Source organism: Bos javanicus, chromosome 9 (assembly GCF_032452875.1).
Source record: "Bos javanicus breed banteng chromosome 9, ARS-OSU_banteng_1.0, whole genome shotgun sequence".
Lineage (NCBI taxonomy): Eukaryota > Metazoa > Chordata > Mammalia > Artiodactyla > Bovidae > Bos > Bos javanicus.
The window spans coordinates 10,071,424-10,095,539 of NC_083876.1; the positions used below are offsets into that span (position 1 = coordinate 10,071,424).

Genomic DNA, 24,116 nt, shown 5'->3' on the forward strand with positions numbered 1-24,116 from the left:
CAACAACAAATACTCCATTGTATATACGTACCACATCTTTATCCATTCATCTGTTGATGGATGTGTAAGTTGCTTCCATGTCCTGGCTATTGTAAATAGTGCTGGGGTGCATGTATGTTTTCTAATTATGGTTTTCTCTGGATATATGCACAGGAGCGGAATTGCTGGATCATGTGGTAGTTCTATTTTTAGGTTTTAAAGGAGCCTCCGTACTGTTCTCCATAGTGGCTGCAATTTACATTCCTGTTAACTGTGTAGATGATGGTGGTGGTTTAGTCACTAAGTCGTGTCCAACTCTTTGCAACCCTGTGGACTGTAGCTTGCTAGGCTCCTCTGTCCATGGGATTTCTCAGGCAAGAACCTGGAGTGCATTGCCATTGCCTTCTGCAGGGGGTCTTCCCAACCTAGAGGCTGAACCCGCCTCTCCTGCCTGTCAGGCAGATTCTTCACCACCGAGCCACCTGGGAAGCCCCAGCGGTGCAGAAGGGCTCCCTTTTCTTTGCGCCCTCTCCAGCATGTATTGTTTGTAGGCTTTTCGATGACGACCATTTTGACTGGAGTGAGGTGATACTTCATTGTAGTTTTGATTTGCATTTCTCTTAATTAGTTATGTTGAGCATTTTTTCATGTGCTTTTTAGCCATCTGTATATCTTCTTTGTAGAAATGCCTATTTAGATCTTCTACCCATTATTTTTTAATTGGGTTGTTTTTTATATTGAGATGTTTGTATATTTGAAGATTTAATTCCTTGTCAATCACATCTTTTTTTTTAGAATTATAAATTGTTAAATACTTTAAATTTTTTTTTCAGCTTTATTGAAATGTAATTGAAAAGATTCCTACCACCAACTTAACTTATCCATCATCTTAAAAATTTAATTTTGTTGAAAATCCCTAAAATCTACTCTCATCAAATTTCATTTATTCAGTACAGTATAATCACCTATGTTATGCCTTAGATCCTCAGGGCTCATTGATCTTATGACTATAAATTTGTTCCCTTTTATTTCCCTTCCTCCTGCGCCACTGGCAACCACCATTCTTCTCTGTTTCTATGGGTTTGCCTTTCTTGTTTATTTTAAAGACTCCACATATAAGTGATAACATGCAGTGTTGTCTTTAAGGTGAAATATGTAAACTTTCAGGAACATGGGTTACTTTTAAGCATACAGCTTAAGATTTAAAATTTTTCCTTTTCTGTAGAAAACCTGAGCCAAATGGGAATTGGACAGAAAGTATTACCAAGGAAGAACTCATGTCTTATTAAGACTAAAGACATATGTTTTTGTTACACATATTATCATTATGATAGTCATTGTATAATTAACCACTAGAATTGAGCGAATAGATTTCTTAGGACTCATTAGTTTAAGTGCAGCATTACTGTTTATTTTCAGAAACAATAGCTTTATTTTATGGCTTTGTCCCCTCTCCTCCCTCCCCCAGCCGAGGACAGGAGGAACTGAGTGTTGCTAGTACTGTTTCAGTTAACGTTCACGACCTTGTGAATGTGTGCAGGTGAGGGGATGTGTGGTAGTGAAAAATCGTCTAAGGCTAATACCGTAGCTGTGCAAGCGTGAAAAGTAGTTTCTTTTGGTCTAGCGTGCTCGGCGGGTAAGAGCTGCCTTGCCCCTCCCGGCCGAGGCCCCGTCCAGAGTTAGAGCAGGTGCAGGCTGGAGCAGGCTCCCTGTGCGGTGTGAGCCCAGCCGCGGGTGTGGCTCCCCTCTGCCCAGGGTGGGCAGCGTGAGCCCAGCTGCAGGCGCAGCTCCCCTCTGCCCGGGGTGGGCTGCATGACCCCGGCCGTGACGTGGCTCCTCTGTGCCCGGGGTGGGCAGTGTGAGCCCGGTCGCGGGTGCGGCTCCTCTGTGGCCAGGGTGGGCAGCGTGAGCCCGGCCATGGGCGCAGCTCCCCTCTGCCTGGGGTGGGCGGCGTGAGTCTGGCTGTGGGTGCTGCTCCCCTCTGCCCGGGGTGGGCGGCGTGAGTCCGGCTGTGGGCGCAGCTCCTCTCTGCCCGGGGTGAGCGGCGTGAGTCCGGCTGTGGGCGCCGCTCCCCTGTGCCCGGGGTGGGCAGAGTGAGCCCGGCCGTGACGCGGCTCCCCTGTGCCCAGGGTGGGCGGCGTGAGCCCGGCCGTGACTCGGCTCCTCTGTGCCGGGGGTGAGCGGAGTGAGCCCTAGCCTTCAGGCTCAGGCTGTCTGCCTCTGTAGTTGGAGGAAACAGGGTGGGTTGTTAAAGCCACACCTAATTCTTTTTATGGAATACTGTTTTTGGACCAAAGTTATGCTCGTTTTATTGATTCCTCTAAAATAATTGTATACACAGAATCATCTTCCGTTCAAACTACATGTGAAGACTAATCCAGACATGGTTTCAAAATGATGTCTTTAAAAATCCGGGGAGGGAGGGGTGAGTTCAAGCACATGTTTTATGCACAGGCTGTACGTAGTCTCCTAATTTGGTGGGTTCTGAACCCCATCTTCTTTCAGTCCCGATTTTCCGAGTGTGGTACGAATTCTGGTCAGTTACCCTTATGTGAGTATGTGCTGGGCTGGATTCCCGACAGCTCTCCATTTGGCTGTGGGGTCTTCCCTGAGGGGCTGGGAGCCCTCAGCTGACCCAAGAGTCCACGTGTATTTCAGGTTGAGAGGAGTCATTCCAGTGTCCCCAGAGGAGACATGTGGAACCCACCCCTCACCTGTCCTGTCTGTAATATACACGTCCCCACAGCATCTAGACCCAGGCACCGTGGTTTGGCTTGGCTCCAGATCCAAAGAGCCTTTGGCTGGAGTCCTGCGGCCTCCAGAAGTGCACGCTGACTGTCAGCCTTGTCCTCCTTTACCTTGGAGTGGTCGTGCCAGCTCGTGGAGCCCCTCAAGCAAACAGCAGTGGGAAGGCTTACTAGCCAGGCTGCTTGGTGCGGCTCTGCTTAGCCTGCATCCACACGGAGGCAGGCATTCATCAGAAGAAATGTCTGTGTCTGGAGCAGGAGGCTGCTCTAGTGTGAGACGCAGTCGTGGCCTCCCCAGCACTTTGGGTGTTCTCATAAGTGTGTACCCTCCTTGGGGAATAGACCTCAGGGTTTGGGGCAGGTTCTCAGATTTGAACAGAAACTAAGATGGAAGATCTAGTGGATTAGATTAGATTCATAAAAATACCATGATGTTGCTTTTGAAAAACAAAACTTTTTTTCCCCCCAAAGACAACAAAATCAGTCATGTGGGACCGTCTTGCAGTCTTGCTGTAGCTGTAGAAATGTTCTTTATTCTAAGGGATGCCCATTCCTTTGAAGCAGAAACAGAAACTAACAGAAACTAGGATGGAAGATCACTCAGGGAGGTGGTTGCTCTGTTATCTAGCAATGTGAACAGTTGACGCACCATTGTGCAGAGCGCGCCTTGTGGTCCCCAGGCTCAGCTTCGAGGCCGCTCCTCTCCCCAGGCCCCAGGGAGAGCGTGGGACGGTGGCGTGATAGTCTAGGGCCTGTGGGAGCTGTGAGGCCCGCACTCTCAGCCCTGCCTTCTGCTGCTGCATTGGTGCTGCATGTGTATTTGATTCAAGCCCACTGTTACATTTGAATCCCATCATGTTTGATTTCTTACACATTTCAGATCTTTTGCAAAGATACATGGTTTTTTCCTATCTTAAAATTCTTGCTTAATTTGTTAATAATAGATTGAAAATACTGTTCTCTTTAAGTTAGCTATGAGCATGGATAGTAGTTTATTGGGAGGTTTTTTAGCGAAGACATTAAATGTTTGATTTTTTAAAAAATTCAAGCCAAATCATAGATATGATTTAACTTCTGTTTGCTGCTCACCTTATTTTATAATTTGAGAAGACGTATCCAGTTTTTACTAGCCTTCATAGATTTCTTTGAAACTCTTCATATCTAAGTCAATTCCTTATATACAAATGTGATTATTGTATAGATGATTAAAATGAGGTATCAGTTGTGGCTGTGTATTACTGTGTGTGTATGTGCAAGATATAGGAGATTAAGTGAAAATTTTTGTTTTGTGTTAAATGTCCACATGTTTATTTGTATTTATTTGTACTTACCCCTGTCCATAGCAAGACTTCCCTGGTGGCTCAGACACTAAAGCGTCTGCCTACAATGCGGGAGACCTGGATTCGATCCCTGGGTCGGGAAGATCTCCTGGAGAAGGAAATGGCAACCCACTCCAGTACTCTTGCCTGGAAAATCCCATGGACAGAGGAGTCTGGTAGGCTACAGTCCATGGGGTCGCTAAGAGTCGGACACGACTGAGTGACTTCACTTTACTTCACTTCTGTCCATAGCAGAATGCAAAGTGTCAGGGAGAGTGTAGGTGGTTGCACATTTGCTGTTCCTCATTTCTGGGTAGTCTGGAAACATTCTAATGTTGTGGTTAAAATGGATTAGATTAGGTTCATAAAAATATCATGATGTTGCTTTAGAAAAACAATACTTTTTTTTCCCCCGAGAGATGACAAAATCAGTCATTACAGGAATGTCCTGCAGTCTTCTATAGCTATAGAAATGTTCTTTATTCTAAGGGATACCCATTCCTTTGAAGCAGTAGTTGCTGCAGGAGATGCCCAAACATCTCCCAGGAATCCTGGTCGTCGGGCAGCACCACATGCCTATTGTTGAAGCCGCTGTGGCCAGGATGTGATGGAAAGTTCTGCATCAGAGGTTCTGTCTACTTCATTTACATTTTCAGGTTCAAAACAGGAGGTGTCAGCCCCTTATCCTGCTTGTTGGTCTTGCCTGGGCTCGGGAGTGATTCTCTTCAGTGTCACCGTTTTACCTTCTGCGTTTGTTTAGTTTCTAATTTCACAGCTTCATTTGGATGCCAAGGAATGGGTGAGCTCTGGTTTGTGATGTGGAATTCGACAGCCTGTTTTGGTATCTGTCTCAGGGGACGTCCTCTGCACCAGCAGCTGCCACTCTGTCTGCAGTGACATCTGGGGATCTGGATCTGTTCACTGAGCAAGCTGCAAAGTCAGAAGAGGTGGCCAAGAAGCAGCTCTCCAAAGACTCCATCTTGTCTCTGTATGGCGCCGGGGCCATCCAGCAGCAGGGTGCTCCTGGTAATTCATCGAAACCTGCCTTCAGTGCAGCCGTTGCGGTTTTAGAATGTCAATGATGTTTCTTCCTGTTTGTCCTGTGTAATGAGTGCTTCTGTTGTTGCAGTTTGCACAACTACAAAACTGACATGAAAGAAGCATTAGGAAATAGAAGGCATATACAGGATGCACAAAACTTTATTCATTTGAGATTAACAGCTTGGTGTCATATTACTTAATATTGTTTCACAAGCCTTACAGGAAATGGATTATCTTTGAAGAATTATTTAAGCTTGATTTGCATGAAGCTTATAACTGTACACTGTGGTATTTTTTCTATAAGTTAAGCAGTAAGTCTGAGATAACACATGAAATCAAAAGAACTCTGAGATTTTTTAAAAACATAATTATAAAGAAATACTAGCATGGTAAGATTTACTGTTTGCAGTTTTAGTCTGTCATTTCCTCTGAAATAACAGGCTGCATTTCACATGTGAACTGAAATTATATGACATCCCAGCTGCCTCCATTAAAACCAGATGCCGTCAGGTCTGACTGTTTATCTGGTCGTGAGAGATGAGCGTGCAGAGCAGCAGCAGCCCCTGCTGTGTCGTCTGGTCTTCACAGTGGGCATGTTATGTGGCTGCTGCACAAGATTCATCCACTCTAATTTGCTCAGGCTCGTAGCTGATTTGTCTGCTTTCTGGAAGTAACCGGCCCTGAGGGTGTAAGGTGTGAGCTGGCCTGAGCTGTAGGAGCAGCCAGACCGGAATTAAAGTTTTTGCCATGGGCAGTTTAGAGCTGGTCATCCTTTGTCTGTGCTCATTGAGGGCAGCAGTGTGCAATATCTCAGTTGTCTCATGCGTTTTCTTTGCTTGGTTCTTCTGCTGCAGGTGTGTTTATGGGACCCACGAATCTACCGTTTACCTCACAAGCACCGGCTGCGTTTCCAGGCTTCCCGTCCATGGGCGTGCCTGTGCCCGCGGCGCCTGGCCTGGTGGGCAGCTCACTGGGGCCAAGCGCGGGCATGATGGTGGGCGTGCCGGTGCCCAATGGCTTCATGGGCAGCGCACAGACTGCTGTGATGCCGCTGGCGCAGGGTGTGGTCGGGCCCCCAGGGATGGTCGCTCACTTGGGCGCAGCCCAGGGGAAATTTGGCCTGCAGCCAGCTCCGCAGAGCCCATGGAACCTCCCCCAGGTAGGCACTACCCCCCAGCCTCTCCAGAGTCAGACCAGGTCTATCTGGTCAACGGGTTTGTTTGTTTTTAACTTGTAACAATCTGGCAGAAAGAATTGAGTAGGGAGAATGTTATAAAAGGTCAAAACTGTCTCAATAGATAGACAAATGAGCTGCCATTGCTCCTGTATTTAGAACATTCTGTAGAGAATGTTGCGTAGTTTTTCATTTCCGATTCCAGCACAGCTGTAACTGTTGAGTGTCCATATTTGTTTGTGTAACAGCTAGACGTTATCTTGGGCATTTTTTGAAATTAGCGTGCCGAGCCTTAACCCAGCTCCCTGAGAGGGCGTTTATGTCAACAACTTAGACCAATTTATTTTCGCTAATAATTTCAAGGGTTCTTGGTAACTTCCACAAATTAGGGAAAAAAAAACCCAGTCTTGCATTCTCACAGCACTATTTCTGAGAGATCTAGGCTGTTCTCCATGGCTACTGTGCATGGATGTATAAAGAATCTTTTTGTTTAAATGTGTTTGTAGAGTTGTATTTCTTATATTATAATCACATTTATGTTTAAAAAGAATACCCACTAGTTCAGGAATTCCCGTAAGATACAAGCAAATCCTTATTTGTGTCCTACATCTCATGTTTCAAGATCCCATTTCTGCCTGTTAGTTAAGAGCCAGGAGATGGCATTTTAGTGTTTCCTCTTTCAAATCCATTCTGACTTCTCTCTGGCTCCATAGACAGAGACCTCAGATGTAGGTTCATCTCCCACCCTTCTTTGTATGCTTCCTGTTTGATGTTCCTCTAGTATTTGGCTGCCCTTGATTTCTGTTCTCTGCAGATTCAGAGAATAGGACTGTATATAGTGATTTTTAATTAACATTAGCAAAATCACTGTATAGCCCATGAATATTCCAAGTAATTTTTACTATCACTGTTTAAAGGAGTGTTTATATGACATTGATCTCTGCTGTCTGGGCATTTCAAAAATTGTAAGTACCAAATGTCAGTAAGAGCCTTTGTGTGGCCAGAATGCTGGTGCAGACCCTGCTCAGGTTAGAGTGGCCTCTGAACCCGGGTGGTGGGCCGGGGCTTCCCTGCATTATTTCCAGGTGTGCCGAAGGGGATGCTCTGCTCCAGCACTCTCTGGCGGCATCTGCAGGCCATGGCAGGAGGGTTAAGACATCGTTTAGCACCTGGGAAGAAGTGACCTGCCCCTCTATGATGCTTCATTGGTGACGTGGTTAATATTACTGTCTTTGAGGAACTGTAGACAAATTAACTTTATTAATACAGTTCCACCCTGAGCACAGGTTTTGAATCCACTGTACTTTGTGGTAAATCTCCTTGCCTTTCCTTCACTCCGCATCCGTCTTAGAAGTGAGAAGGAGAAGGCTCAGGAGGCTTGAGCTGCCCTGGTGGTGCTAGTGGTGAAGAATCCACCTGCCAGTGCAGGAGACAGGGGTTCAGTCCCTGGGATGGGAAGATCTCTAGGAGGAGGGCATGGCAACCCACTCCAGTATTCCTGCCTGGAGAATCCTATGGAGAGAGGAGTCTAGTGGGCCACCGTCCATGGGGCCGCAAAGAGTCAGACACGACTGAGCGCGGGAGGCTTATTATGTACACTTACGACTCCAGTCGTATGTGTACACACAAAAAGCAGGTGAAACTCCAGTCTGGAAGAAAAGTACATGTAATCCTGCACCTCTTGTCATATAATGTAAATTAATTTTAGATACTTACGTAGCAAAAGAAAAATATGCTTTATGACTTTTTAATATTTAGAAAGTATATTGAGGTATTTAAGACTTGAGTAACAGGAGAACAGTTGCCATCATATACAATTCATAATTTTGGAGTATTTTACTTTTAAACATTTCCTTAGTCTTTAGTAGTTAAAGCACTCTCTTCTAGTGTAGTTGAAAGTTGGAGTAGTGTATTCAGATACGAATTCAAAGATTGCCTTGGTACTTTTTCACTTGTGGTTCATCTTTGGGGGACAAGAAATTGAGTCCAGAAAGTGAATAAATATAAACTGATTTGAGATTACTTGATGGGCAGGGCTAACGTGTGGAAGGAAATGGGAGGCCAAGAGAAAGCATTGTGTGGTCGTCTGCTTTTACCCCAGGGCTTGGATTGCTTTTCACATGGATGAAAAGTACTTAGAATGGTTATTACACTTCCGAGTCTGACTGTGTCAGCTTCAGGTAAAGGCTGCCTCTGGGAAAACAGGCTGGCCGTGAACAGTGTGCAGCGGCGGCTGAAGAAACAACAACTGAAGTGAAGGCTTTTCTGTGTTCGCAGGTGAACCAGCAGATGGCTGGCCTGAGCTTGGGTGGCGCGGCCTCGGCAGCGGGCTTCGGGCAGCCGCCCAGCACCTCGGCGGGGGCTGCGGGCTGGCCCGGGGGCTCGTCGGGGCAGACGCTCAGCACGCAGCTGTGGAAGTGAGCCCCCGCCAGCATTCCTGCTCAGACACGCCCGGTTCCCCTGTCCATTCATGTACATACATGTTTTTTTCTTTTCCCCCATTTGTTCATATTAAGAGTTACCTGATTGACCGTGTTGGTCTGTACTGATTGAATTTGCTGTGGTGAAAAGCAGGTTGAGAAACCGTTCCATGTCAAGGGCAGCTTTGCTCACAATTCCCAGAATTTCGCAGACACAGTCTCTGGGAAGCTGCTCAGTCAACATGCATAATCAGTTTCCCTCTTGATGAAATTATAGCTCTCATGTTTGCATATAAGGGAAGTAGTTATCATGTTAGTAATACCTCTAACAGTATGAGCCCCACCCCCAGATTAGCCAGTAATCCTGTAGGAAGGTACTGTATGATCAAATGTTTAATCATATAAATAGAATGAATGTCAATGTATCACCGAGCACTGTTTTCTAGTGTATCCAGACTCTTTTATGTCACATTCACCTCACTGTGCTGTTGTTATGATGTGCTTAACAGGGAACGTGGTTAGTGAAAGGAAGATAAACCTGGATGTTATGACATGACTTAGTTTAACACATGTTTGAAGAAGTCAGATTTTACCTGCCTTCCTTGGAAGTGGGGTCTTTTCCTATGTATACACAGTCCTAGCAAGAGACCTTTCTCCACACTGGATCCAAACAGGGTAACTGAACAAGCCACTCGTCCTTGAGGTGTATCCAGGTTTATGACAGTGATTGTGTTTACATTTTATGGTGCCTAGTACTGACAAATGTCATATCCCTGTATTAAACAGATGAATCCATAGACCTTTTTTTGTGGGTTTTATTTCCTGTGACGTATACTGCCACCAACCTGACAAAAATTACTTCACGTTGCAAAGTCACAAATTGGGAACATATTGTTGACAAAATACTTGTCATCTGTTTCAAAAATCTGTTCAGTTCTAACCAATTATAAGGCCAAACAAGGGGAATACAAGTCAGATTCTCAGAGTGGTACCCTGCGTGCCCTCAGCTGTACTGTACAGAGACTGTCCAGGTCATAGGGGAACATGCAGAACAAATGGAGGCAGGAGCCGAGTCTGCGCCCGCTGCCCCCCACGCCCGAGGCGCAGGGCAGCCCCGTCACACCTCAATCGTCACGGTGTCCAAGTGGTACTTGGGCTCGTTGGCGAGGTTCACCTTCTCCGTCCGAGTGTGCCACACGAGGACCTGGGGAGGAGACCTGGTGGGTAGGCATGCTCAGGCAGGCACACAGCAAGGGCAGGGGCGGGGGAAGGTGGCACAAGTGAAGGGAGTACCTTGGTGCAGTTATTTGCTTTTGGTTCCAGTTCTTCAACGGTCGTGATCTGCCTCAAAAAGTCAGATTCCTGCATCCCCGGCTGGGACCCACGGCGCTTGAATACAGCTTTGGGGTTGGACAAGATGACCTGAAGGCTTACAGCAAATCCTTTGTAAGAAAAGTTAAAAAAAAAGTTTAAGATACTGGTGTACTTAAAGAAAATATATATATATATATCTGGTCACGTCAGAAGTTGTTTTTTCAGTACATATTTTGAGCCAAGTCTTGGTTCACAGAGTTGAACCAGAGCGTTACCTGCGTGACAGTCTCAGAAGGACAGTCTGCCATTGCACCAGAGTCTGCTGCCCCGATCAGGGTCTGTGCCAGGGTTGCGGAAGGCCAACTGTAAAGTATGAAGTCTGCTCTGTTGATAAGATAGAGGGTGCAATTCATGGAGGTCGTCACACCTCCACTTTCACCCTGTGGGAATGACTGAGGCCTGAACGCAGCTGAAAACCACACAGACTGCCCGTCCCTGGGGGAGTCCCTACCCTACGTGACCTCTGACACCTCCCTGTGTCCCTACCGAAGCCAGCACTGCTCTGATGGCCCTTGCGGTCAGAAGACTGACCAATACAATCAGGTCAGTTAGCTGGGAAATGAATACTCTGTAATAGTAATTTGCTGTAAGTTTTCAGTTTGATTCCATCTGAAGGGAGTTGGGGCTGTAAGTCAGTTCAGGGGAAGTCAGGCCATTTGATAAATTTGGTTTCTGTATTTCATTTTTCAGGGATACAAAGTAGTGTCAATTTCCTTAAATGGTTTGGCCTTAATGAAAAGTCATTACTATCTAATCTGTAGTTTAACAAACTCAGTATTAAAGGCTCAGCCGTTAAGTGTGCCACAAGGCATGTCTGCAAACAGCTGTCACAGACATCATGATTGTTAGATGTCTGTCGCCCGACCTCTGCTCCTCATGCCTAAGCTGACTGTAAAGCCAGGCACCTTCTACAGTTCGGAGGACCAATCTCCAGGAATGTTTTCTTAGCAAGTTTTTGCCCTTCCTTACATGAACTGGATTGATTTATGCTGCTTTTTTGCAAAAGGATAGTTAGCCAAGTATGAGATGACTGCAGTCAGCTGTGGGGGAGCTGTGGGAACACCCAGCGGCATCCTCTTAACCTCTGCAGGTGCCAGCCTGGCCTGACCCATGCTCCCAGCCCCGCTGCCTTTTGGGGAGATACCACTGTGCCACCTGCAGACTCAGGCGGGTACAGAGGGCCTGAGTGGGGCAGAACAAGGAGATGATTGCAAATTACAGTCATCCCAGGACCAGCCTGGTGTATCCACCAGTCCCGCAGGGACAGCGTGTCCTGGCAGAACGCGGAGTTAGCAGCCTCCATTTCCTGTGGGTCCCTGTGGCTGAGAACTGGCCCAGCCACTGAGCCTTTCTCGATTCTGAAACTCCATTTCCTCATCCACGAGAGGCGTGACACCCTCTCCCCTCATGTCTGATGTGAAATTAGGGAACAGAAAGACCCCACTAACTGCACAGCTCCGTTCAAAGGACCCTAAAGCACATAACTGTAAATTCCATTGTAAATATTATTAATATGATGAGAGGAGGTGGCATAGGCCCCCTGCATTTCACCCCACTTTGCTAACAAGTCTGAAGCCTTCCTCAGATGTAGCTCCAACAGCCATGGGTCCCCCAAGAGCCAAAGGTTCAAATTAACACAATAGAGTGACTTCTACTCGGTCAACTCAAGAGTAAGAGTTAAAAGGTTTCTGGTTTTCTAAATGTTTTCAATAAGCTTCATCCTCTTTTCCTAATTCAACATCTGCCCTTCTCAAGCAGACTGAAGGTCCTGGTGTATTTCTCACATGGCTTCAAGGTACTGATTTTATTTCCTCATTCTCATTAAAAAAAAAAAAAAAACGGATCCCAATTGTACTGCAGTCACTGTGAAAGTTAAATGATGCCACTTTGATCTGTTCCCCTTCATTTTCCCTTACTAACACATTCATCATCATGACCACTGGAGGATTCAGTGTTTTCTCGATTTCCTTAGCTCGGGAATATCCTGCAGGCTCGTAACAGCAGTTATGAGGCAGAGTCCACCCCTGAGGCAGAGTCCACCCCTCAGGCAGAGGTGGCGGCCAGCGGGAAGCTACATGCTGCTTTGCTGCAAGGCCCTGTCCTGGCCCCACTGGAGTGTGGGGTGTGGGTTGGGGGGCAGTTCACACCCCTCCCCCCTTTGCCAGGCCTTGCTCAGTGAGGTCTCCAAAGGAAGTGATCACAGCAGCACCAGGAACCACTCAGTGATCAGGCCAAGCCCTGGGCATCGTCTCAACCTGCTGTGAACCTCAGAGTGAGGACCTACCCTCTGGAAGTTGAGCAAGCATCCTAAACATTGCTTCCAACAGTTTTTTTCATTTCCAATTATCTATGCCTCAAGTATGTACCCTTTTTTTTTGTCAGTGAAATTGAAATGTTAGTTTTAAAAATGTTTTTCAGAAGCTTTTGAGACTCTAGGAGCCTTACAAAAATCATGGGAGTAGGACTCTCTATTCTGGTCAGTTGGGTAAAAAATGAAGTGCAAATGAACGCTGGTTGTTCCCTTTCACAGAGCAGGATCTCCTGGTTTCCACAGATGGAATAGGGCAGAGGGTCTGGTCCCTCCCAGTTAGAAGCTCGGGCTGGCCCAGCGTGTGTTCACCACCTACAGACATACGGCTAATGCCGCAAGGGCTGGGTTTTCTCTGTTGCCATACAAACCAGACAAAACATTTGGAAAAGTAGTTTCCAGACATTGGATAAGAGGTGCACAGGACAGATCTCCAAGAAGAGAGAGAATTGTGAGCCCCAGAGTCCTGCTTGAAGTGTGTTTCAAGGCCACACGCCGGGGAGGGAAACACACACAGCTCTGCTGCCTCTGAGCTGAGAAACAGAGCTGAGAACTCGGGGAGGACAAGACACCTGGAAGTCATGGGGCATCACCCTGGGGAGCGGGAGCATGGCTGTCTGCAGAGCACTCGCCCCCAGTCCCACTGGGTCTGCTCAGCAGATGCTGCTGAGACTCCCCGAGGCCAGGCCGGAAACACTGGAAAGAGGTGGGTCAGTCCCTGGAGGCCTCTCGGGGCTGGACTGGCCACATGCCCCACAGCCAGGGTGCAGCGGGTGAGAGCAGGGCACCCAGGAGAGTGCTCGCATGGCCGCTGGTCCACCGTGAGGCCAAACAAGCGCTAAAAGGAAGCCTGGGCTCGTTTTGCCTACATACCTCAAGGTAAGCCTGGAAAAGAGGAATCTAAGTAACTTAATTGTATCCCAGAAAAAAAGCTAATAGTAAATTACTTATATAATCTACAAACGCATAATTATATACACACCCATGTGTGTATAGTTACATATGGGTGTGTATTTTTTGTTTTTTTGTGTGTGCTCGGTCGTGTCCAACTCTTTGCAATCACGTGGGCTGTAGCCTACCAGGCTCCTCCGTCCGTGTAATTTTCCAGGCGAGAATACTGGAGTGAGGTGTCATTTCCTGATCCAGGGGATCTTCCTGACCCAGGGATTGAACCCAAGTCTCCGGCATTGCAGGCACCTGAGCCACCAGGGAAGCCCATGTGTGTGTATATATGTATGTAAAGTACTTATATATACATTTATTTTACTTTCATGTGTGTATGTATGTAAAATAAGTGTATATATAAATACAATCTATTATAAATAACTGAACACATATTTTTTTTCTAGTACCTAGCAACCAACTTGTAAATGCCTCAGATACAAAAATGACCAGATGAGCAAAGAAGCAGGAAATTATAATCCCATACTCAGTCAGCAGAAATGGCACAGATGATAGAAGTTAGAACAAGGGTATTAAAACATAAAAACAGTTAAGATGTTCAAAAAGGTAGGGGAAAGGTTAAACATGCTAAGTAGAACAAAGTGAGCTCACTCTGATGAAATACAATGTCTGAGATGAAAAATACACTAGGTGAGATTAATATAAGACACTGCAGAATAAAAGATTAATAATAGAAACCTGCCAAAGGAAACACAAAAGGAAAATCACCAATACACACACACACACACACACACACAAGTCATGGAAACAGAATGAAAGATGGGAGCAGGGGATAGAAAAAAATATATTTGAAAAACTAGCAACTGAAATGTTTCTAAATTTGAAAAAGGAAAGAATGTTTAAGACTTAACACTGTCAACCAACTTGGCCTTAAATTTGTCACGTAGTAAATTCTTGGTCTGTCAGTCCTGTCTGACTGGGACCCCAGGGGATCTTCCCAACCCAGGGGTCAAACCCAGGTCTCCCGCATTGCAGGTGGATTTTTTGCCAGCTGAGCCACCAGGGAAGCCCAAGAATACTGAAGTGGGCAGCCTATCCCTTCTCCAGTGGAACTTCCCCACCCAGGAATCAAACCAAGGTCTCCTTCATTGCAGGTGGATTCTTTACCAGCTGAGCCACCAGGGACCCCGCTCAACACAGCAGAATACACTTTCTTTTCAAGTGCACATGGGATATTATTAAAATAGGCCTTAGTCTGGGCCATAAGTCTTAATTTAAAAGAATGCAAATTGCCCCAAATGTTTCTCTAACCATAGTAAAATCAAAATAGAAATCAATAATATACAGATATCTGGAAAATCTCCCAAATATCTGGAAACTAAACCACATAATTCTAAATACAAATCAAAGAGAAAAAAAATGGGAAAAGAATGGTAAACTGAAAACAAAAACATCAAAATTTGTGAGATGCATCTAAAGCAGTATGTAGATGAAAAATTACTTTTAAAAGCACTAGAGACTTCCCTGGTGGTCTAGTGGCTAAGAATCTTCCTTGCAACGCAGAGGATGCAGATTCAGTCCTTGGTAGGGGAACTGAGATCCCACATGCCGAGAAACACCTAAGCCCGTGCACCACAACTAAAGAATCGTGAACTAAAGAATCGTGCACCTCGACAAAGGACCCTGCATAACGCAACAAAGATTTCACAAGCCAAGATGATTCTGCACGCCGCAGCTACGACTCGAGCCGCCAAATAAGTAGTTTTTTTAAAGCAGTAAACGTGTAAAATCTTTTGTTGAGGTAACATTGGTTTATGATGTTACATTACCATAAGATCAGCAATCCTACTGCTGAGCATATACCTGGAGAAAACTATAATCTGAGGATATATATGCCTCCCCCCTCCCCTGTGTTTGTGTTCGTGCTTGGTTGCTCAGTTGTGTCTGACTCTGCAACCCCAGTGTTCAGAGCAGCACTATTTATAATAGCCAAGGCATGGAAGCAAGCTAAATGTCCACCAACAGAGGGATGGATAAGACGATGTGGTACATACATACAATGGTGTATTAGTCATACAGAGGAGGAGATAATGCCTTTTGCTGCAACATGGATGGACCTAGAGATTATCAGACTGAATCAAGCCAGACAGAGAAAGACAAATAACCATGATATCACCTTTGTGTGGAATGTAAAATATGATACAAATGGACTTATTTACAAAATGAAGATCTGACTCAGGGGCATAGAAAACCAACTTATGGTTACCAAAGGAGAAAGAGGGGAGATAAATTAGGAGTTTGGGATGAACATACATATACTCCTATATATAAAATACATAACCAACAAGGATCTACTGTATGGCCCAGGGAACTGTACTCAATATCTTGTAATAACTTATCCAGAAGAGAATGTAGAATGAAAATATGTATGTTTATAATGGAATCACTAGAAACATGTTTCATGTGTGCAACATTGTATTTCAACTTCTGTACACACTACAGTGTGACCGACAAAAAGCTGACCGTCTTTACCCATTTGGTGTTCTCTCTGACTGCCTTCCTCTCTGGAACCACTACTCTGTTCTCTCTATCTGTGTGTTTCTTCCATTTGGTTCATTTGTGTATTTCTAGATTCCACACACATGAGTGACATCATACCATATTTAAATGTCTTTACCTGACTTACTTCACTTAGCATAATAACCCTCAAAGTCCATCCCATGTCACAAATGGCAGGATTTCATCTTTTTAAAAAAATTTTTAAATAACGGAGTCTATTGTGTGTATATACCACATCTTTATCCATTCATTCACCGAGGGGCGCTTGGGCTATTTTTATATTTTGGCTATTGTAAATAATACTGCCAAGAACACAGGGTTGTGTATGTTTCTTTGAATTAGTGTTTTTGTGCTCCTTGGATAAATATCCAGAAGTAGAATAGCTAGAAGTTAATTATTCTTACTGTTTTTTGGGGTTTTTTTTGTTTTTTAGGAATCTCCATTCCGTTTTACATACCATAGTTGCTATGGTAGCTGTGCCAATTTACATTCCCACAAACAGTGTGAGAGTGTACCCTTTTCTCCATATGCTTTCCAACATTTGTTTTTCTTGCCGTTTTGGTGATAGCCATTCTAACAGGTGTGAGATGGTATCTCATTGTGCTTTTGATTTGCATTTCCCTAATAATTAGTGATGTTTAACATCTTTTTGTGTGCCTGTTGGTCACCTGTATGTCTACATATCTTCTGCCCAATTTTTAATCAGGATTGTTTTGTTGTTGTTGTTCTTGAGCTGTATGAGTTCTTCATGTATTTTGGATATTAGTGCCTTATCAGATATATGATTTACAGATATCATCTCCCATTTGGTAGGTTGTCTTTTCATTTTGTTGATGATTTCCTTTGCTGTGCAGAAGCTTTCTAGTTGAATATAGTCCCAATTGTTTATTTTTGCCTTTGTTTTCCCTACCTGAAGAAACACATCCAGTAAGATATTGCTAAGATCTATATTAAGAATATACTGCTAAGGTTGTGCCTAAGAGCTTTGTAGTTGCAGACCTTACATTCATGCCTTTAATCCATTTTAGGTTAATTTTGTATATGGTGTAAGATAATGGTCAAGTTTCACTCTTGCATGTCACTGTCTAGTTTTCCCAACATCATTTATTAAAGAAACTGTCCTTTCTCCATTTTATGTTCCTTGCTCCTTTGTTATGGGTTAATTGTCCATATACATGTGGATTTATTCCTGGGGCCTCAATTCCATTCCATTATCTATGTGTCTATTTTTCTGCCAATACTATGTTATTTTGATTACTGCACCTTTATAGTATAATTTGAAATCAGGGAGCATGATACCTCCAGTTTCATTCTTTGTCATTATTTATTTATTTATTTTGGCCATTTAGGCGTCTCTTGTGGATCCATATAAATTTTAGAACTTTTTGTTCTATCCATTTTCTGTGGAAAATGTCATTGGGATTTTGATAGGGATTACATTGAATCTGTAGATTGCTCCTTGTGATTTTAATAGTGTCAATTTTTCCAACCCATGAGCATACATTAACTCCATTTCTTTGCATCTTCTTCAGTTTCTTTCATCAGTGTCTTATAGCTTTCAGTATGCAGGTCTTTTACCTCCTTGGTTAAATTTATTCCAAGGTATTCTTTAAAATTATAAATGGCATTTCTTAATTTCTCTTTCTGATAATTCATTGTTAGTGTATAGAAACACAGCCGATTTCTGTATACTAATTTTGTACACTGAAACTTTACTGTATTCATTTATTACTTCTAATAGTTTTTTTTTTTTTTTTTTGATGGAGACTTTAGGGTTTTGTATATATAGCTATCATATCTTCTGTAAGTGACCATTTTACTTTTTCCTTTCCAATTTGTGTGCCCTTTATATCTTTTTCTTGACAGCTCTCGCTAGGACTTCTAATACTCTGTTAATAAGAGTGGTGAGAGTGGGCAACCTTGTCTTGTCCTGATCTTTGTGATAGCTTTCAGTTTTTCACAATTAAATATAATGTTAGCTGTGGGCTTGACATATATAGCCTTTATTATGTTATTTATGTTCCTTCTATACCCATTTTATTGAGAGTTTTTCTATGGGTGTTGAATTTTGTCAAATGCTTTTTTTGCATCTATTGATTATATATATATATGTATGTATGTATGTATCTTTCATTTTGTTAAGGAGGTGTATCATGCTGATTGATTTGCAGATGTTGAACCGTTCTTGTATCCTTATAATAAATCCCACTTGATCATGACTTATGATCCTTTTAATGTAGTTAGTGTGCTAATACTCTGTTGAGATTTTTTGCATCTATGCTCATAAGATACTGGCCTGTAATTTTCATTTTTGTCTGTTTCTCTTTTTGGTTTGGGGAACAGGATAATGTTGACTTTATTATTAAGTTATGCAGCATTCCTTCCTCTTCAAGTTTCTTGGGAAAAATTTGAGAAGCACAGGTATTAAATCTTCTTGGAATTTTTGGTAGAATTCTCCTGTGAAGCCATTTGGTTCTGGAGTTTTGTTTTCTTGATGACGGTTCAATCTCCTTCCTAGTGATTGGCCTATTCATAGTTTCTGTGTCTTCATGATCCAGTCTTGGAAGGTTATATGATTCCAAGAATTCATCCATTTCTTCTAGGTCAACCAATGTGTTGACATACAGCTATTTATAGTATTCTCTTATAATACTTTTTATTTCTGTTGTATTCTTTGCAATTTCTTCTCTTTCATTCCTGAGTTTATTTATCTGAGCCTTTTCTCTTTTTTTTTAGTGAGTATAGCTAAAGGTTTGCTTTTTTTTTTTTTTTTACATTTTCAAAGAATCAGCTCTTAGTTTCCTTGATCTTGTCTATTGTCTTGAAAGTCTGTATTTCATTTATTTCCACTATGATCTTCACTGTCTCCTTATTTCTGCTCACTCTGGGCTTTATTTGTTCTTTTTCTAGTTCACTTAGGTATAAGGTTAAATTGTTTGAGTTTTTCTTGTTTCTTGAGACAGGTTTATATTGCTATAAAATTCCCTCCTATACTGTTTTACTGCATCCCATAGATTTTGGTACTTTCATCTTCATTTGTCTTCAGATATTTCAAAATTTCTCCCTTGCTTTCCTCATTGACCCAAGAGTTATTCAGTAGCATGTTCTGAAATCTCCACATATTTGTCATTTTTCCAGCTTTCTGCTTATAGTTGACTTCTAGTTTCATACCATTCTGATCAGAAAAGATGCTTGTTATGATTTCAGTATTCTTAATTGAGACTTGTTTTGTGTCCCAACATATGATCTCTCCTTGAGAATGTTCCATGTGCATGTGAGAAGAGTGTACATTCTGCTACATTTGGATGGAATAGTGTGTATAAGTTTATAAAGTTTATCTGGTCTAATATTTCACTTAAGGCTGCTGTTTCCTTCTTGACTTTTTGTCTGGATGATTTACCCACTGATGTAAGTGGAGTGTTAAAGCCTCCTACTATTATTGTGTTGGTGTCAGCAACACAATAATTTTTCAGTTCAGTTCAGTTGCTCAGTCGTGTCCGACTTTTTGCGACCCCATGAATCACAGCACGCCAGGCCTCCCTGTCCATCACCAACTCCCGGAGTTCACTCAGACTCACGTCCATCGGGTCAGTGATGCCATCCAGCCATCTCATCCTCTGTCATCCCCTTCTCCTGCCCCCAATCCCTCCCAGCATCAGAGTCTTTTCCAATGAGTCAACTCTTTGCATGAGGTTGCCAAAGTACTGGAGTTTCAGCTTTAGCATCATTCCTTCCAAAGAAATCCCAGGGCTGATCTCCTTCAGAATGGACTGGTTGGATCTCCTTGCAGTCCAAGGGACTCTCAAGAGTCTTCTCTAACACCACAGTTCAAAAGCATCAATTTTTTGGCACTCAGGTTTCTTCACAGTCCAACTCTCACATCCATACATGACCACAGGAAAAACCATAGCCTTGACTAGACAGACCTTTATTGGCAAAGTAATGTCTCTGCTTTTCAATATGCTATCTAGGTTGGTCATAACTTTTCTTTCAAGATTATTTTATATTTTCTGGTACTTCTATGTTAGGATACACACACACACATATCCATTATGTTTTCTTGAATTGTTTCTTTTATCATTATATACTGTCCATCTTTGTCTCTTCTTGCCACTTTTGGCTTGAAGACTAGTTTAGCTGAGAGGGGAGTATGGCTACACCTGGTTTCTTTTGACTGATTTTGCTTTGAGTATTATCTTTCATTCCTTCACTTTGAGCCTGTGTTTGTCTTTAGAGCTGAGGTGAGTCTCTTGAAGACAGTATATACTTGGGTCTTATTTTTAATCCATCCAACCACTCTGTGTCTTTTGACTGGTGAATTCACTTCATTTGCATATAGGGTAATTAATTAATGAGGACTTAGTACTGCCATTTTAATCTTTTGTTTCTCATTGCTCTATATCTCCATGTTGCTTTCTCTTTATATTTGTCTGCCATTTTAGTTTGGTGGTTATCTAAGATGTTTTTCTCAGTTCCTCCTTTTTTATGTCTGTGCTTCTGCTCTACATTTATGTTTTGTGGTTACAATGAAAATTGTATGAAATGTCTCAAATGTAAAGTAATCCATTTTCTTCTATTTGCATCTTATGTTCATTTGCCTATACCATTCCATTCTTTTTCTCTTCCTCTTTTATGTTTTTGTTGTCTTAAACTGTGTGTTCAGTCACTAAGTCATGTCCGACTCTTTGCAACCCCATCGATTGCAGCATACCAGACTTCCCTGTCCTTCACTATCTCCCGGAGTTTGCTCAAATTCATGTCTGTTGAATCGGTGATGTTATTTAACCATCTCATCTTTTGCCTGCCCCCTTCTTTGGCCTTCAATCTTTGCCAATATCGGAATCTTTTCCAATGAGTTGGCACTTCACATCAGGTGGCCAAAGTATTAGAACTTCAGCATTAACAGCAGTCCTTCCAATGAATATTTACGGTTGATTTCCTTTAGGATTGACTGGTTTGATCTCCTTGCTTTCCAAGGGACTCTCAAGAGTCTTGTCCATCATCATAGTTTGAAAGTATCAATTATTTGGTGCTCACCCTTCTTGATGGTCCAACTCTCACATCCATACATGACTACTAGGAAAACCAATAGCTTTGACTCTAGAGACCTTTGTCAGCAAAGTGATGTCTCTGCTTTTTAATATGCTGTCTAGGTTGGTCATAACTTTCCTTGCAAGGAGCATCTTTTTAAATTTTATGGCTGTGGTCACTGTCCACAGTGATTTTGGAGCCCCCCAAAAGAAATTCTGTCACTGTTTTCCCCTTTTCCCCTTTAATTACCATGAAGTTGTGGGAACAAATGCCATGATCTTAGTTTTCGAATGTTGAGTTTCAAGCCAACTCTTTCATTCTCCTCTTTCACTTTCACCAAGAGGCTCTTTAGTTCCTCTTCACTTTATGCCATTAGAGTGGAGTCATCTGCATATCTAAGGTTCTTGATATTCCTGGCAATCTTGATTCCAGCTTGTGATTCATCCAGGCATTTCGTATGATGTACTCTGCATACAAATTAAATAAACAGGGTGACAGTATACAGCCTTGTCATATTCCTTTCCCTATTCAGAACCAGTCAGTTGTTCCACATAAGGTTATAACTGTTGCTTCTTGACCTGTGTACAGGTTTCTCAGGAGGCACCTAATGAGCTGTGGTATTCCCATCTCTTTAAGAATTTTAACAGTGTGTTGTGGTCCACACAGTGAAAGGCTTTAACATAGTCAATGAAGCAGAAGTAGATGTTTTTCTGGAATTCCCTTGCTTTCTCTATGATCCAGTTGTTGGCAATTTGATCTTTGGTTCCTCTGCCTTTCTAAATCCAGCTTGTACATCTGGAAGTTCTCGACTTAAGTACTGCTGAAACCTAGCTTGAAGGATTTTGAGCGTAAACTTACTATCATGCAAAATGAGTGCAATTGTATAGTAGTTTGAACATTCTTTGGCTTGCCCTTCTTTGGAATCGGGATGAAAACTGACCTTTTCCAGTCCTGTGGCCACTGCTGAGTTTTCCAAATTTGCTGACATATTGAGTCCAACACTTTAAAAGCATCATCTTTTAGGATTTGAAATAGCTTAGCTGAAATTCCATCACCTCCACTAGCTTTACTGGTAGTAATGCTTCTTAAGGTCCACTTGACTTCACACTCTAGGATGTCTGGCTCTAGGTGAGTGACCACACCATCGTCGTTATCTGGGTCATTAATACTTTTTTTGTACAGTTCTTCTGTGTTTTCTTGCTACCTCTTCTTAATCTCCTCTGCCTCTGTTAGGTCCTTGCCATTTCTGTGTTTTATTATGTCCATCTTTGCATGAAATGTTCCCTTGGTATTTCTAATTTTCTTAAAGAGCTCTCTAGTCTTTCCTATTCTATTGTTTTCCTCTGGTTCTTTGCATTGTTCATTGAAGAAGGTCTTCTTATTCTCCTTGCTATTCTCTGGAACTTTGCACTCAGTTAGGTATATCTTTCCCTTTCTCCCTTGCATTTTGCATCTCTTCTTTCCTCAGCTATTTGTAAAGGCTCTTCATAAAACCACTTTGCCTTCTTGCATTTCTTTTTCTTTGGGATGGTTTTGGTCACTGTCTCCTGTACAGTGTTATGAACCTCTATCCATAGCTCTTCAGGCACTCTATCAGATCTAATCCCTTGAATCTGTTTCTCACTTCCACTGTATAAGCATAAGGGATTTGATTTAGGCCATACCTGAATGGTCTAGTGGTTTTTCCTACTCTCTTCAATTTAAGTCTGAATTTTGCAATAAGGAGCTTTAGCTCTGAGCCACAGTCAGCTCTAGATCTTGTTTTTGCTTACCGTATAGAGCTTCTCCGTTCTCAGCTGCAAAGAATATAATCAGTCTGAATTCGGTATTGACCATTTGGTGATGTGCATGTGTAGAGTCATCTCTTGTGTTGTTGAAAGAGGGTGTTTGCTATGACCAGTGTGTTCTCTTGGCAAAACTCTGTTAGCCTTTGCCCTGCTTCATTTTGTACTCCAAGGCCAAACTTGCCTGTTACTCCAGGTATCTCTTGACTTCCTACTTTACACCCCAACCCCCTATGATGAAAAGGACATCTTTTTTTGGTGTTAGTTCTAGAAGGTCTTGGATGTTTTCATAGAACCGTTTAACTTCAGATTCTTTGGCATCAGTGGTTGGGGGCACAGACTTGGATTACTATGTTGCTAAATGGTGTGCCTTGGAAATGAACTGAGATCATTCTGTCGTTTGAGACAGCACCCAAGTGCTGCATTTCAAACTCTTGTTGACTATGTGGGCTACTCCATTTCTTTTAAGGGATTCTTGCCCACAGTAGTATATATAGCGGTTATCTGAATTTAATTGACCCATTCTCGTCCATTTTAGTTCACTGATTCCTAAGATGTTGATGTTCACTCTTGCCATCTCCTGCTTGACCACATCCAATTTATCTTGATTCATGGACCTAACATTTGAGGTTTTTATGCAATATTGTTCTTTACAGCATCAGACTTCATTTTCACCACCAGACACATCCACAGCTGAGCATCATTTCTGCTTTGGTCCAGCAGCTTCATTCTTTCTGGGGCTATTAGTAATTGCCCTCCACTCTTCCCCAGTAGCATACTGTACCTGTCAACCTGGGGGACACATCTTCCAGTGTCATATCTTTTTGCCTTTTCATACTGTTCATGGCGTTCTCCTGGCAAGAATACTGGAATGATTTGCCATTCCCTCCTCCAGTGGACCGTGTTTTTCCAGAACTCTCCGCTATGACCTATCCATCTTGGGTGGCCCTCCATGGCATGGCTCATAGCTTCATTGAGTTATGCAAGCCCCTTCTCCAGGACAAGGCTGTGATCCATGAAGGGGTGTCCCAAATTATCCCTCTTAATATTGTGAGTTCCTTTCCACTGAGATAGTTACAGTTATTTTACAGTTTCTCCTCTATAATCTTTATGCTATATTTGTTTAACAACCTATCCTGATTCAGAAGTTGCAATTTTCTGATTCTATTTATTGCCATAGTCAAAAAGCTCCTTTTCAGCATGTCTTGTAAGGCATATCTAATTAGCATGAAGTCTCTCAGCTTTTTGTTTCTCTGGGAATTTCTTTACTTCTCCTTTGCTGGATAGAATTGGCTGCCAATTTTACTATCTTTCGATATTTTGAGTATGCCATTCCACTCTGTCCTGCCTTGTGGTTTCTCCTGAGAAATCTGCTGGTAGCCTACTGAGGGTTCCTTTGTAGGTGACCATCCTTTTTCCCCTGGCTGCCTTTAAAATTTCTTTTTGTCACTGACTTTGCACAGTTTTAATATAATGT

General features: G+C 42.8%; 2 protein-coding genes across 7 annotated transcripts in view; one reads left to right on the forward strand and one right to left on the reverse strand.

Annotated features, from left to right (window-relative positions):
* The window catches only part of SMAP1 (small ArfGAP 1), a 189,302-nt gene extending 179,825 nt beyond the window's left edge, over nucleotides 1-9,477 (forward strand). For all 5 annotated transcript variants that reach the window (XM_061427139.1, XM_061427140.1, XM_061427142.1 and 2 more), the window contains 3 exons: nucleotides 4,900-5,071; nucleotides 5,941-6,245; nucleotides 8,538-9,477. In XM_061427139.1, coding sequence (XP_061283123.1) covers nucleotides 4,900-5,071; nucleotides 5,941-6,245; nucleotides 8,538-8,681 — 621 coding nt within the window. In that variant the 3' untranslated portion in view covers nucleotides 8,682-9,477. The remainder of the gene's footprint in view (nucleotides 1-4,899; nucleotides 5,072-5,940; nucleotides 6,246-8,537) is intronic.
* Nucleotides 5,067-24,116, reverse strand: part of B3GAT2 (beta-1,3-glucuronyltransferase 2) — a 98,963-nt gene continuing 79,913 nt past the window's right edge. The window contains exons 3-5 of one of the 2 annotated variants that reach the window (XM_061427145.1): nucleotides 9,974-10,122; nucleotides 9,804-9,884; nucleotides 5,067-5,191 (exon numbers count right to left, since the gene is read on the reverse strand). In XM_061427145.1, coding sequence (XP_061283129.1) covers nucleotides 5,093-5,191; nucleotides 9,804-9,884; nucleotides 9,974-10,122 — 329 coding nt within the window. In that variant the 3' untranslated portion in view covers nucleotides 5,067-5,092. Of the gene's footprint in view, nucleotides 5,192-9,477; nucleotides 9,885-9,973; nucleotides 10,123-24,116 lie in introns of those variants that run through there. The other variant, XM_061427146.1, reaches the window with a different exon arrangement.